A 16,351-nucleotide genomic window follows, 5' to 3' on the forward strand; every position below is an offset into this window, starting at 1 on the left:
ATGAACTATAACACATCAAATCAGAATTCAGTATCTGGCTTCACTATCAATTTTCTGTAGGACCCAGGGCAACTCAGTAAGTCTCTCCAAGACTGATCAACTGCTTAGTGAAGTAAATTGATGAGAGCCCATTACAATCAAATCCCTCTGTTTATAGGATGACAGTACTCTAAACATGTTATCTAAGGGCTTTCATTCTTCTGCTCTAAAATATCACTTAATGCTACAACAGTTGCTATCTGTATCAATTTTAGTATCAATTTTAGTTTGAGCTGGTTGAGACCGTGTAAGCCATTACAATACTTAGCATCAAACGGTTGTCATCATGAAGCTCAATAAGTACCATGAAGGACCACACCATTTGCCTGTAAAAGTAGCTGATTCAAATTCAGATGAAAAAAAAAAGTTAGCTATTTATAAGAATTCCAGTTCTGTCACCCCATTGACTCCTCTTAACCCTACTGAGGTAAAGCAGGCTGTTCCTCTCTAACGCTGTGTCTAATGTTTGTAGAGTTACCCACCACAGTGCCCACCACATCTTTGGGACACAGAACAACTTCAGATATTTCAACTTCAATGCAAAATGCACAACTATATGAGCTTTCCTTTACCTGACCTTCATTTTTGCCCTTCTTTATAGTGACCCATGCACACTGATGTCAAAGATGAGTGAGCAGTGTAGAGAAGACTGGAGAAGGCTACTAACTGCAGAACTGGATTAACTCCATGTAGAATAGGAAGTTAGAGACAGAAAATCACAGGATCTTTGTGTGCCCTAGCTGTCACATTGCCATAGCACTGTGACAGCAACAGGAGCAGATGATAAAACACTAAAGAAAGCAGCCTTTTCTTAAAAGTTTATCCCGTTTTATCCATGTAGTCCTCCTTAAGATTTGCACTTAGAGCTACATGGGGTTTTTTCATTAACCCTTTGATCTGGTACAAAGTCAGCAAAATGTAAATGTGTGACTAACAAAGCCAGCTCTGTGCCTTTACAACAAAGTCATGACAACTGTAAGAGTAGAATACCATACATAATTTTATATCTGTCTTAGAAAACCAAAGAAAACCAAAACTAGTATGCTAGATTTCAATATATGTTGAAGTGTCTACACACAGCTCCTCTGTTTTTTCAACATCATGCTTCTTCAATGTGATATATAACACTTAATATGATAAAAAATGCCATTTTTTGCTCAAGCAGAAAGTGATATTTTCTTTCTAGGGGTTATTTGACAACAAAACTGGGAGGTAATGGAGATGCAAAAATTCTGGGAAAGGCACAACTCTCTTGTTATAAGAAACATTTAAGTACAATTCAAAGTACCATGAAGCAAGTGAAAAGCAACAGTTTATTTATGCCACAAATAAGAATAAAGATTTTTTTTTAACCAGAATGGATGAGTCCAACACTTTTCATTTGTACTTGCTTTAAAAAACATGCATGTAGTCCACTGGCCAATGCATATAATATGTAAGATATATTTCTTCCTCTGTCTGATGCATGAGGAAGTTGGGAATATTTATATAAGAGGCTGTTGCTTTTCCAAGCTTGTATTCTTGCCTTTGGCTCAATTTCAATAAGATATCTGCTATCAGACATGAATGTAATACCATACTGAACCCCAGCAAGGCTGTATAGGCTATCCTTAAATCCCAAGTTTTACTGGGAAGAACTTGAATTACACTTGGCCCATCATTTCATGTTTCATACAGTAACATACTATGGTAGATCCCACACTTTTTTCTAAAAGCACTGCTTTCCTATTCTGAGTGTTACAGCTGAATTTGCAGGAAACAGAGACCAGCATTAGGGGAAATTAGTTGGGTTTAAAGTTCAACTTTGATCATACCAAAGACAAGAGATAGTTCTAATTTTTATCAAGACCTGTCTCTAACTTGAGCTGAGAAGAGGCTGCTGAGAAATGAGAGGAGAAACAGCTTGGAAAAAGTTCAGAGAGAAACAGAGAGTAAAATGAGATGTACTAGTATTTCTTAACCTATAATCTATGGTGTGAAATCAAATACAGGAACAATCTCTGACTTATTTGAGTTATATTTTGTTTCTGTTGGAATTTCTTTCCTACCTAAATAAAAGAAAAAATAGTAAAAAAATCAGATAATCTCTGCTTACAAGGCTCTTTCTGGTTTATCTGATAATGAAGCTGATTAATTTTTCTTGAATCTATCTTCATATTTTTGTCCTATGAATACATTTCTATCCATCACCACCTATTCCACTTCACTGTGGTCTGACACTTTTCTCTTCTTCTTCTATTTGCAACACTATTGATAGAAACCATTTCAAAACTGCTCTTTGGTAAGATTTTATTTGTAAAACTACAGCACATGGCACAGCACAGATAAAGTAAACCTTATGACCAGTTTTCTTCAAGGAAATCCTTGCTTCACTAATTGTGTGGACCCTGCAATTTTAGGGGAACACCAGCATTTTTGAGTAAGTGGAACACACAGAAGTAAACATATAATTACATAATCCATTACCTAATCTCAACAGGATTTTTGCAATAATGATATAAACCTTAAATCCTCCTTTTATAATGAGAAAAGACTGGGGAAAAGGTCCGACTCTTGTCCTGCAGGTTTCTGAACAGGAATGGAAACAAAACACCTGAGCTAGGACAACCTGAAGATAATTAATTTAAGGAAACCTTGGGTACCTACAAGATGCCCACTCTTAGTATGTAATTTAGATTTTACTCTGTATCTGGTAGAGTTAGGCACCCCATATGGTAACATATTCCAGCCTGGGCACTTCTTTTCGCATGACATTTAATTGCTTTCTCTTGCCTACTGCTTGCCATTGGCTGGGAGAAAGGCCTAAAAGAACAGCTGGTGGATTCCTGGCTAACACCAGATGAGATGAAGCCTCTGGAAGGTCATTTCCTGTGCCTGGGCTAAGTTCCTGCAGTAACAAACAAGTCGTATCTTGTCAATCTTATCTTATACAAAGTCCACTTTAAAACAGTTTTAAGCCCCAACAAAAGGTTATGTTTATAATTTTTTAATTTATTGTGTTTTACTTTAAAATTGGGGAAGACTCAGCTAATTCATAGTGACTTATTAACCTGAGTCACTTAGTTTTGGACTGTGTGGTCATAATAACTTCCTCTATGACAAAAATATTTGTTTTGCCTGAAAAGCTGGCTTATTTCTTTGGTGAAATATATCTAATTTTATGAATCATTTAGCAACTTAACATATTAGAAAGAAAAAAAGTATATGACTCTTATCAGGTGTTAGATGGTGTTTTATGTCTTGCAGCTGGAGTTCAGGGTACACAAGAAAAAAAGGACTGCATTTTCTCTATAACTGAAATTAGGAAGACAGATGACTTATGGAAGCTAGTTTCAAGACATAGGACACTATTGGAAAAAATAGTCTTGAGTAAGTTTATCACTGTATATAAAGTATATAAAAGTACTCTTTTTCCAAAACTTTGTCTACATTTTGGTAATTTCTAACTGAGTTTCCTAATCTCTCAAAATCAATTAAGCTCTCTGTAGCACGAATGTTAATCCTGTTAGTACATTGCTGTTAGTTATATCTAGATCATCTTTGAAAATGTGCAGATGAAAGTGAAAAAAACATGATACTGACATTTCCTAGAACTACATATGCTGGGATGAACTTGTTAACAAATAAATTAAACAGCTTTTTTTCCTTCAACAGTTTGTTAATTTTTTTAACAGCTTTCCTTTTTTGAAACAGAAATTTCTGCATGAAATGGATGAAATAAATTTCTGTATGAAATTGATTCACCTTGAGGAATGAAAAGTGTGGCATTTGCCTGATACCTGCTGTCCAAAAGACATAGACTTTTCTTTAGAGTTTTAAAGCTGAAGGACTGTGAGGGACTCATGGCAATCTAATCATCACAACAAAGTGTCTAAAAATGTCAAATAAAATCTCTGGATGTGCTAGCCAATCATCTAAATCATCCACCAGAGAGTTCTCAACAAGAAAATATTGTATTACAGGATAGCCATGGCAAATTGCTCACAGTTTTTATGAAAAATTAGGCTTCTAAATTGTTTAGTCAGTTGTGTGAAATTTTAAGAAAATAAAAAAAACAACTGAAATTAATAACAAAAAAAAATCATACATTTTTTAGTCCTGGACATCTCTTAGAACTTATAAAATGCTTTTCAACTTAAGGAGAACCAAGATATAACAAAAATTGTGATGGCCACCTGTATTTTAAAATTGTCTAGGCATGCATGTAACAGGCATTTGTCATGTCTGTAAAGAAAGAGGGCAGGCAGAAGAAACAAAGCCAAGCAAATTTGAAATGTACATTAAGATATGCCACAAAACTGTGGCTGGATTACAGTACAGTTGTGAAAGTTTTTCTCATACAATTAAAAGGTCAAAGCAGTATGAACAGAACAAAAATTTTAAATTTATAACAATTTATAAATTTATAATATTTGGTTTCAAAAGTTCTAGACAGAGGTGAGATGTAGAATTTCTATGGAATCCTTTTGTTCTACCTAACCAGATATTGACTGCTATCACCCAAGGACACATCAAACTATAGGCAATCATTGATCCAATATGGCTTTGGTTTTCCATTATAAAGGCTTCCCTTTCATTAGAGTTTTAAAAGATTTAGTGTGAGAAAGTAAAGACCCTGTATTCATGACCTGGAATAATCTACTCTTTATGAAAGGCTGACAAACCACAGAGAATCAAAGAATGTGCCTGCGGCTACAGAGGTTTTATCTGAGTCGAATCTAGGGGACACTAGAAAATTCAATACATAATTGGAGATTCATCAAAAAGAACTTCTCAGATTAAAAGATACATTTACTGTGTGAATGAGAAATCCTGGAGTGTTGCTTTGCTTTTGTGTTGTTTGAAGTAATTTTATTTTTTTTAAATTTCAAGAATAAAAGGAAAGCTCAAGGAAAATGAATAATTGCATCAGGTGTTGGTTTGTCCTCCTAAAATGCAGCAGCTTTCTCTGTGGAAATGAATTTTCTATGTATAGCCAATACCTCAAACACTACCCCTCACCTACCAAGTAGGCCACAGCCATCTATAATTTGCTCTAGGATTCAACAATTTTACACAGTTATTTTTCAGATCTTGGGCACAAAACAAACAAGTGAGAAAACAATCTCACTGCTATTCCCAAAATGAAAGAAATATGGATGTGTTTTCTAAACCCCACTTCTGGAATAATTTTTTATATAACAGCATAGTTTTTAGCTGTGTATGCGATGCTCATGATGAAGAGCTGCCTGTTCCTGGGTCAGTCACCTGCCATGGAGCGTTGGCTCACAGGGCAGAGTGTGGGCTCTTTTCAGCCAGGAACACATCTCCATTCAGAGCAGACATGGAACAGTAGAATGAAGTGCTGACTATTGACCTCTAAGAGCACTGAAGCACTTTTCAGCATAAAATCAGAAGCAATTTGATTTCAAGAGAAAGAGATAAGGTTTCAGGGACATTTCCATAGACAAAATGCTTAAAAGTACCACATTGAGTTTACAGATCACTTTATTCCAAGGGATCGCTTACGCCTCAAAGCAATGTCAAAAAACACCACTGCCAAAACCTGGACAATTCAATGCCCAATACAGCATGTGACCAGCCCTGCTGTGGTTGGTGACAGCAAAATAACAGAGGGGAGACTGGCAAGGAAGAGGATGAGAACTGCCCCCATGGAGTGAACAGATCTCTAGTTTGAGTGAAGGAGAAAATAATGGCTGAATATGACTGAAAAACAAATGGCAGGGAAAGAGACCAACAAGCTAAGTGGCATTTGCACTCTGTGTTTTTTCAAAACTTGAATAATTCTCTGTGAAGGTCCTGAGAAACTGCTATATCTCACCTGTTCTGGACTGCTGTATGCAGTCCCTCTGCCCATGATGTTGGGGCCCCCATGTAAGCTCAGGTCCAAACCCACTGCAGGTCCTATGCTGCAGATGAACCTATATTCAATCCCATCTCTGATCTTGTGTCCTGGACCAGCACTAAAGATAGCTTGCCTCCAGTCCTATCCACAGACTGTGCCTCCTTGGATGGGCCTTGGAGCTCTTTATCCTTTTGCTCTTGCAGAATTCCTGTGTAGATGTGGTTCATCATCTCCCCTTCTCTAGGACCACTGATGGGAGATGCTCTCTCTGGTCCTTTCCTGAGCTGTCTATTGGCAGCTGTGCCACTTTGCTGTGTTCCTGCTCCCTTCTTGGCCATCCTGGCTTCCTGCCTTGTCCCTGGGTCTGCCTCATTGCTGCAGACTCAGGGGATGGTCACTAGACCAGGGTTGACCCCTGTTGCTTCCCTGAGCTGCTGGGATTGCCCCGTGCCCTGCCTGTTCCTGCTGCCACACTTGGCTACCTGTTCCCTTGACCCATGAGAGAAACTTCATGCTCCCTGCTTGGAAAGGCAGTCAGAGCCAATAATATTCCCCTTAATATCAGCAGAAATGTGATTTATTTAAATTTGTTCAGCAAATCTTCCTCTGCTTTGATAGATCATTCTGAAGCCTTCAGAAATTAACCCAAATCTTCCTTTTCACCTCAGCTAGCTCTCCTTTAGCAATGAACACAGGTGCAGGTGATGTCTGACAACTCAGTCCTATTCTAGTACTGGAGTTCTCATCCACTTCAAAGGCAGAAGGGAAAATCTCAGGTCTTAGTCCTTGAACTCACAAAGAAGATTACAAAGGTAGTCCCTTGCAGAGCCTCATTTAACAGGGGCACTTATGGCAAAGGTGATCTTATTAACTTGCACAGGGAATGTGCATAGGGAATGTGCATGGAGAATGTGCAGGATCTCTGCTAGTACAGACGTAGATGTAAAATGGGTATGCTTATTAACAAAATGTCATGTAATGATTCACTACTGTGAATGACTTTATAGCACATTATTATTTAGAACTAGCACCATGTACTCTCTTAAAACAGTTACTGCACTATTATAGTCAACAACTATATTAATACTGTATTACTAGTCAATAACTGTATTAATATAATTAAAGTTTGCTTAATATGTCCATAATTGAACAAGCTCTTTAATTATAGAATGCTAAAGACAATTGTAAATATTTAGTTTCCTAAGCAGTTCCTAAGCTTATTTGCCCTACTTATCTTCCACACAGATGTGGGATGCTGTAGTCCCTTGAGAGTCTGGTAAAAACAATTTCTACAATCAGATTTTCATTAATAAAAATCAGTGAAGTATAATTTGACAAAATACTGACACTATTTACAGACCAAAAAAATATCTCTTACCTCCATTATCTTTTAGGTGCAGTGCTATCTTGGTGTCATCTATAAACGAAATGCAAAGTTAGTTGAAGGAAAAAGCATTTTTTTAGGTCACGATTCACTTTAGCAATAAGTTTCTAATGATAAATATATTCCACAACAAGAAAATTATTTGGTACTAAACTCAATGAGAGCTAGATTGTGGTTCTTCTTAGACTGAACACTACACTTTCTTATCACCATAGAAAAACCCTACTTACAAGACTGTTAAAGTATTCAGGAGGATTCAAAACACAAGCAAATAAGGGTATGAGAGTGTGTCTCATAATGTTTATAAATAATTAATATATATTACATGTTCACACATAGCTTGAGCATTCTATCATATTAAGGACTATATGAACCAACATATGTCAATAAAGTAAGACAATGACAGTTTCTTTTTGAAGAATCTTGGAAAAGTCTACTAATACTAAACCCTATTTACTTTCTTTTACTAAACCCTATTTACTTATTCCTCTTTTTCTTGTCAATTTTAATGAACAGAATGCCAGAAAATATTCCTTTTAATGCAGTCCAAATGCTGCACTGACAGTTTCTAAACTTGTGTTAAACTAACCAGTCTTTCTTATCAGTAGATTCCCACCTTGAAATGTCTTCATCTCAGATTTTCCTCTCACAGGCTACTTGGAAAATCTCTACCTAGTTCTTTTTCTTGTGTTAACATACAATTTCAACAAACACACACACGCGCGCGCACACACACGCGCACACACACACACACATTTTATAGATGATCTTTGATTAATCTGAATTAGCTTTCTTTCCTCCAAAAGCAGGAAAGCTGGATGTCCCAAGTTCAAAAAGGTAAGATTTAAGCAGCCATTGGGACGAGGATGAGACCTGACCCACCATTGCTTACCCAGCTAATTCAATTCAGAAGCCTAGAGAAACTACTTCACAAATGTGAGCACTACATGAAAAGAACAATGTCAACTGACTGAAAAAAGGTACACAGGCATATTTCAAAGAGGTTTTTATTTTGAATTATCTATAATTTTCACCTGGCTAAATAGAATCCATAAAATAATTACAAATTCATTAAGTCTGTGATGGGAATTTCTTCTAGATTTAGCAGGGACCTTTACTACTACTATTTCAGCAGGTTTTGGACTACTGCCTGAATGTAAAGGAACAGGAAAATGTCATTGCAACCTAAAATTTTCATTGTAACCTGAAGTCTTCCTAACTTGTCCTTACTTCTCCATCAGCATCCTCTCCTCGAGCCTTCATTCCCTTTTCACCTTTCTGGTGCAAGAGCGAGCAATTTAAAAGCAAGAGCCTTGAAGGCAATTCCCAACTCCTTCTGCTGCCCCAGAGGGAAAAGGCTGTCATCAACACATACTTAAAGGAAATAAATTTCTTTCTGAGTTGTAAATTGCTTTTTTTCAAGTGTAAAAATGCAGTGTATACATATCACCTTCTGTGGGCAGGCTGGTTGGAAGGTGGGAAGTGGTGGATCCTCTGGTGGTTGTTAAAACTCTGAACCTTGTGGTGGTTGGCAGAAGGGTGGTGGTGGAGTACAGAGGTGTTTCAGTTGTGTCTATATTCCTCTCACAAATCTTATCCTTTGACTGTTGGGAAACAACAGAAACAAGGAAGAGCAAATTAATTCTCAGTAGAAACCGTCAAGAATGAAGAATTTAATCATGGACAAGTTGCTGTGATAAAAAGAGTGAAAATAGATGTTAGATAAAGAAATTTCAAGAGCATTCTCTTTTAATTTAAATTTTTTTTCCTTTTCCACTTCCAAGTATCTATGCAGCATTCAGCAACATATATCTTTTCATTTATCTGCAAAATTTACAGCTCTTAATTGTTAATTACAAAGTCACCACAGGTTGTCAAACTTATTTCCTTCAATCAAGGTTTAACATTTAAGTTTAAATTCAGACTTTTATGTTATGAAAGCTCACTGCCATCAATCCAGGTGACATAAAACTTGTTAAAAAAGATATGTGGGAATTAAATAGTAGCTCTTCGTAGTGAACAATGTGTAGTTAACTGGAGCAATTAATTAGGCTTTACATGGAATTATCACAAGAAAACACACGTAGATGCATAAAATGTGTACATGTATTCAGCCTATAGAATATTTATTCACTACAATAAATCAATCCATTCACTATATGCCTATTAATTCAAATAATATTAAAGTGTAATGTATTATTTGGGTAAATAAAACCATAAATATATAAATATAAAAACAATTATTATAAAATATAAACATAAAAATAACAAAATTATTATAATATATTAGGAAACTATAAATAAAATTCACTATCAAATAATACATATTTATTTGCATGGGCAAATATTTTGATACAAATGTAGAGTCTGTTTGCTCTTTTTTTTTTCTCCCAAGTTCTGGACATTTTTAAAAGTCTGAAGATGCAATGAATAATTTCTTTTATGGTTCACACAGTTTTACAGGAAAATACATCCAATTACCTTTCAGCAAATATGGGAATTGCATTTTACTCCTGCTGTCCCCATTCATTTTAATGAGAAGTGGAGTCATGCAAACCTTTATTTCATTTTATTGAGATCTGGCTGTCAAAACCCAGTGGGCATTGTCTTTCTTTTAATATTCACAGATATCTTATAATTCTCTTTTTTACTTTAAACTATTTATTATATTACAGAATTGTATCAGTACCTGCAGGATAGTTATTCCTTACATTTTTTTCGTATTTTTCTTTAAAAATACTGTTAATTTCACTGATGCAATTTAGTCAAAATTTAGCTCAAAATCTATATTAAAAATAAAGAAACCTTACTATGATAATCCTCATTATTTATTCTTTTGAGTGAAGCATCTAAAACTAACTATTGTGTGCTAAATTTTGATCCTTCCTGGAGCTCCAGCAGTCAGCTCAAGCATAATTCTGGAGGATGCCAAGTAAGCTGTTGCTTCTGCTCCAGAGAGCCTAAAAGCTGGACAGTCAACCGCAACCAAGTAGCCCGAAACTGTGCAAATTAAACTATTAATTTCTCAGATACACTTAGTATATTGATAATTTCCTCTCAGATCATGTACTAAACCTTAGAGCACATGCTGGACTGGAACAATAAAGGAGAAGCAGAAGGGAATGTTAATGTCCTGCAGAGAGAAGTTTCTTATATCTTAATTTGCAAGCACAATTGAATCCTAGCTAATTATAATCAGGATTAAAGCAATACAAGGGTTGTGTTCTATAATAACACATGCTCCTAGTAACTTTTATCCTATGTTCTTGAAAAGGCTGCCCTCCATAGACAATAAACATCTCAAAAATGTTGCTTTCAAATCAGCTGGTGAAAAACTGCAAAGCTGAAGCTTCAAGGCCATGTAATAAGGCAGTTTGTAGGTTGCACTTATTTTGCAATTACAGTTACAAAAAAAATTTCTTCCATTAATACAGACCTATAGCATTACTTCTCTTTGCTTCTACTGAAAATAAAACAGAATGTGCTTTTCTCACTAGACACCTGGGGCTATGTTTTGCCCTGGGCTTCACCTGATATTTCAGAAGGTCTATGCTGCTGAAACTCACGAGGATATTTAGCCTGCTCAGCAAAAGAGGAAAAATAACTTTTTTAATGGCAAGCTTCTTTTTTTATGAAGATTAAAAGTGCCATAAATTAATTTGTTCCTATTACCACAATCCCAACATGGAAAAAAAATAAAAAAGGAAAATGAAAAAAAGCCCCAAAACCTCAAACAAAAAACATTTGCAAAGGGGCTTTTAAACTGGAAAGTCATCATCATTATTATCATCATCAATAATCCTCACCATCATCATCAATAATCATCATTATCATATTTATAAATGTTTATTGAAAATGAACTTCTGTGGTCTAGGAGTACTACAGATAACTTTCAGAGAGGGTTATGGTCCCTGTTTGACAGCCCACCACTGTCAGATATCTTTTTCATCCTCTCACTGCATCTCCATGAGAAGAAATCAAAATGCCATATAGGATGGTTGTGTGAGGACTTTTAAATTTTTATTGCAATTACTATTTTTATTTTATATCTTTGAATTCATCGATGTAATTTCTTCTTTACTAAATGATTTGTCCAGATTTCAAAACCAAAATGAAATGTCTATTTTTCACTTGAGGCTACTCTTGCAAAGAGTTTTCTGAAATACGGAAAATCAGTTTCTTCCCCTTTTCTGGCAAAAGTCAGAGGTCTAAAAGAAAATTGGCACAGGGACACTGTTTTGGAGAAGGCTTTCTGTTTTTTTTCTGGGTTTTGTTTAATTATTTTCCCAAAGATAAAATTTTAATTTTTGTCCATTTTATTCCCTCAAATGGGGAGTGAAACTGCTCAGATTGTTCTTCTTTGTTATGCCTTATGGGATTTTCCCTGAAAGATAAATATAGTATTTCTTTGGCCTTGAAACATGCTTTATGATCTGAATAATTTAAACAAAAACACCACAACTACATAAATTGTCTCTGATGGGCTGAGGATGTAAACTACTCACATACCTCTTCAGGGCAGCCACTGTCTACCCAATCTTGCCGGTGACGATCAAATCCACTGGAGCATCTTTAAATGATGAAATAGATAGAAGTTGTCCAGGTGGAAATAAGAGGAAAAAAAGAAGAAAGGAAGGGAGAGGAACAGAAGAGAGTGACAGAAAGAATAAGTAAATTATGTGATTTAAAATCCATATGTTTTATATGGAATCATTTTTATTCAAGACACTTTTGTTTACAATATGAGAAACTTTAATCCACTTTAGTGAAAGGTGTTTCAATGAATGAGATTTTATTTAGTTTTTAAAATTTATTTATCATTTTTAGATAGGAATATCTACCTTCCACTGCATAACTATTCTTAAGGTGTCACTGACCTATAGCATTTTTAAGTTTGATGTCAGCTATATCAATGTAACTTAGTTTAATTATTATTGTCCAGACTTATCCAGGAAAATTTAATCCCACAAAGGATGAGTGAACCAGTCACTGGGTTTATCAGGCAAAATGCCCACAGACATCAAGATGCACATAGAACCATTTGATCAATGTTCACAGCTTCTCTGAACACTCTCTGTGACAAATAGAGAACATTGTACAGCTGCTTCTCCCTCCTCTCTAGATGCAGAAAACTGAAATTGCATGCATATTTCTTATCAAATTAGGTGAGTTTAATAACCTGTTTGCAATATCTCTTGTCTTTTGTTGTATGTAACAAATAAATTTTTAAGAAACTTGAAACACTTTAATGTAATGATTCCCCTGAAAATGCTCATTTCTCAAGAGTATTATAAGTGACTGTAGAGCAAGTGTGTGTTTCCTAGACAACAGGTAGCATCGCAAACAGAAAGCATTTTTAAAATGGCAAGCAAATAACTAAAACACCGTGTTCAGCTTTGAAGGAGATTCTTGCCAGGATGTTTTTTATTTTGGAGGGTTTGTTTTTGGTTTCTGCCTTCATTTCCTGCAATATTTTGTTATGAGACAGGGTGATGTCATTTGGCAGCCATGGTCATAACTTACCTAAATATATAAAAAACCAAGTTTTTGCTGTCTTTTAATAAGACCAGGCAAGCAAATAAGGTCACTGTTATGGTTACCTGTATTTCAGGGTCCTTTTTTTTTGTTTACAAAGAATTGAAAGATAACAAGACATGTCAAGTACTACTACTTCAAGCAAGGGAGCAGTTCATTTGGAAAAATGGAACACCATAATTATTTTTACAGAAGGAGAGGATGTTACAAGAAGATGTAAACAATGTCAACAACACACTTGGGGTAAGAAAAATCTCCATATAATTATTCTGAGCAGAATCTACAATGTCTTTCAGAAAAGATTTTGAGAAAAATGTGCATTCTCTTGTTATACCACATTCCATAATTTGCAATATTACTAAAAGAAATACCCCAACACTAACTGGTGCCAATTTTCACACACTATAGCAACTGGGTTCTCCAAAAACCCACTGCCATTTAGAGAGAAATGTTCAAACCAGAAATGTATTTCAGAGAAATTCCTTTATTATATCTCCTTCCCAGTGCATGACGACTCTAACATAGGAAGGACATTGACGTGCTGGAGCAGCCCAGAGAGCCACAAAGTTGATCACAGGGCCAGAGCACCTCTCTGATGAAGACAGGCTGAGAGAATTGGGGCTGTTCAGCCTGGAGAAGAGAAGGCTCCAGGAAAACCCTCTACAGGCTGTCCACACTTAAAGGGAGCTTATAAGAAAGATGGAGAGAGACCTTTTATCAAAGTAGTGATGGAATATGAGTAATGGTTTTAAATGAAGGAGAATAGACTAATACTGGATATAAGGAAGAAGATTTTCACAGTGATGCTGGTGAGTCACTAGAATAGACTGTCAAGAGAAATTGTGAATGTCCCATCGTTGGAAGTGTTCAAGGTCTGGTTGGATGGGGCTTTGTGCATCCTTGCATCTACTGCAAAATGTTCCTGCCCATGTCAGTGGGGCTGCTCAGAGTAATCTTTAAAGATCCCTTCCAACCCAAATCATTCTATGAATAAAGACCACTTGAAAAGTGTTTTCTTGCTGAACTGTGAGTGAATCAGTGCTATGTTGGGAGCTCAGTGCTGCTTCTCCATCTCTGTGGTGTTCTGTCTCGGAAAATGTTTGAAAGAACCAGAAGAACTTTACTAAGCAGAAAGAAATGATAACATGGTATTCCAGGTATGAATATAATTTTTTTTTCAGTCTCCCCTATATTTCTTTAAAATTTGAAGATCTCCATTAGCAACTTCTGTGCCCATCTCTAAGCAGGACTAGACTGATTTTTCAGACGTGCTGAAAACTCATAAATCCATCACATTTTATTCATACTGCTTTGGCTCAAATGGTTTTGAGGATATTCAGTACATGAGAAAACCAAACCAAATATTTAGACATGAAATCAAGCCACTCCATCAATTCCTCCGCTTGAGCCAGTTACTGCTGTTGCATATCTATGCTAGTTCAACCCAGTGTACTTAGAGCTAGTAGGGATTAAACAAACCTAGATTTTATTTTATATCAAAATGGTGTCAAATTTAAGGCTCCAAAGATTAAATGAATAAAAATGTATCCCAGGTGCACTCACTTACAGTTCTTAAGTCTTTTCTTACAAACTAATGAATTACAGGGGTCAGCAACATTTTTGGGGTTAATTTTTTTTCACCAGGAATTAACCAACCAACAAAAATTGCATGTAACACTCAAGGATTTGGAATGGCTCTTTCAAACATGTGAGGCAGTCTTGAGAAGACTCTGCCTTAAAAAAATACATTAAACCCTGGGCACTGCTTATTTAACGTTTTCCACTGATGCATAGTGAGTCCAAACAATATTATCAGAAAGCAGCTTTATCAGGAATGAGATAGCTTCCTGGCAAACGTGTTTGTGAACTTCCTTTGAGGCATATATCACTGCATGTCAGCAGTAGAAGCTACTATTGTTGCTGCCTCGTTGAGTTAGAGTTCTGGAAACTGTCATTTCAGTGCAGCACCCGCTTTACTGACTGCATTTTTAAGACCTTAATTTAGTGGCATGGTGATAATTCCCTGTTGCCATTAAAACATTGGAGCAGATTTGATTTGCTGCGCTGTTTATGCCATCTGTCAACACGCAATTTCATAACAACTTCATTTTCAAGTGATGCCCAAATTCAGCTCCTAGGAAAGCAATAATAAAGATGTTCTAGGAAATGAAAATAGGGACATTTATGAAATGCAAGGAATTTCAGGATTTGTGTGGAACTCTGGAGTACTGGTTCATGCAGGAAATGGAAAATTAATGTCTCTACACATATAGCTACTAATGCAGCTCAACCAATGGCACAACTAATGCAGCTCAGTCTGAGTAAGAAGAAAGCTGTCAGAATCCATCCAGAGAACTGTATGTAGCCAGAAAGGAGCTGAAGATGCCATCCTATTTACCAAATGCCCTTTACCTTTATTTGGCAGAGAATACTTGAATGACAAGAAGTGTCCACTCAGTGCAGGACATGAAATGCTTTGCTCCTTTTCTTAAAGAGAGTTCAATGAGGATTAATGAAGATGATGGTGATGATGATGATGATGATGATGATGATGATAACAATAATAATAAATGAGATAACCTGAATACAGAAAATTCATCAAGGTTTAACGTGTAAAATCTAGAAACATAATGGAAAATTATTAGGAAGAAAAGGGGGCAAAGTCTGGATGGAAAAACCTTTTCATTAGGTTGAGCTGGAGTATGACAATCAAAAGCAATGAAAAGCACAGCTCATATAATTTAAACCAATAATTTCCTAGTATTTTTGGCTCTGTAAGAGCATGTAAAGAGCAGATTTTTGGAAATGAAAGGCATTCCAGAAATCTGAAATTATTTTGTAAATACCATATAATGATTTAGTGCATTTAAAAGGTTTATTAACTCAGCTAAATAAAAGGTTAATCTGGAAAATTAAATAGAAAATTGAAGAGGCAGAACTCTTCTGAATTCAACCATTAAGGAAGGACCATCATATTATGAAAGGATTAAGACAGTTGCTAGGATGTTTGAATTACTAAAAGAAGAATTAGAACATTTTAAAGAGGAATTTCTTTCCAAGGTGAGATAGAAAGTAAAAAATAAATATAAATATAATATTAAAAAAATACTGGAACTTTGTGTTTGTTCAACTGAAAAATAACTCTAATCATAGAGTGATTTTTGGAGGAAAAAATGTTTATCTTTGTGCTTGGTCTGGTTTTGCCTCCCTTTACCACAGAGCAGGCTCCAATTTGGTTCCTTCACCTTTCAAATATTACTTTCTTGCCTCACTGTGCTGTCTGGGGAAAAACTGAATTTTTCTTCCTTTGTTATTTTCCACTTTCAAATGCAGAACTTAATCACAGCTCAAAATGCTTATGTGAAGTGTGACTGTGAGTGACTATGGTATGCATTTTTAAGGAATTTGAGTAGCATTGGTGCTTATCACTTAGCTCAGTACTCCTAATCATATATCTGAATTCTAGCATAAATATGTTCTCTGTACTTATATTTTACTTAAATATTGCTTAATTAAACTGCACTTCAGAGTAGGAGGACAATTTGATT

At 35.7% G+C, this 16,351-nt stretch overlaps 1 protein-coding gene across 1 annotated transcript in view; it reads right to left on the reverse strand.

The window, feature by feature from the left end:
• The window catches only part of PLXDC2 (plexin domain containing 2), a 252,555-nt gene that overhangs the window by 18,853 nt on the left and 217,351 nt on the right, over positions 1–16,351 (reverse strand). The window contains exons 10-12 of the mRNA XM_030971900.1: positions 11,778–11,838; positions 8,719–8,872; positions 7,263–7,301 (exon numbers count right to left, since the gene is read on the reverse strand). Of these exons, the coding sequence (XP_030827760.1) occupies positions 7,263–7,301; positions 8,719–8,872; positions 11,778–11,838 (254 nt within the window). The remainder of the gene's footprint in view (positions 1–7,262; positions 7,302–8,718; positions 8,873–11,777; positions 11,839–16,351) is intronic.

Source organism: Camarhynchus parvulus, chromosome 2 (assembly GCF_901933205.1).
Source record: "Camarhynchus parvulus chromosome 2, STF_HiC, whole genome shotgun sequence".
Lineage (NCBI taxonomy): Eukaryota > Metazoa > Chordata > Aves > Passeriformes > Thraupidae > Camarhynchus > Camarhynchus parvulus.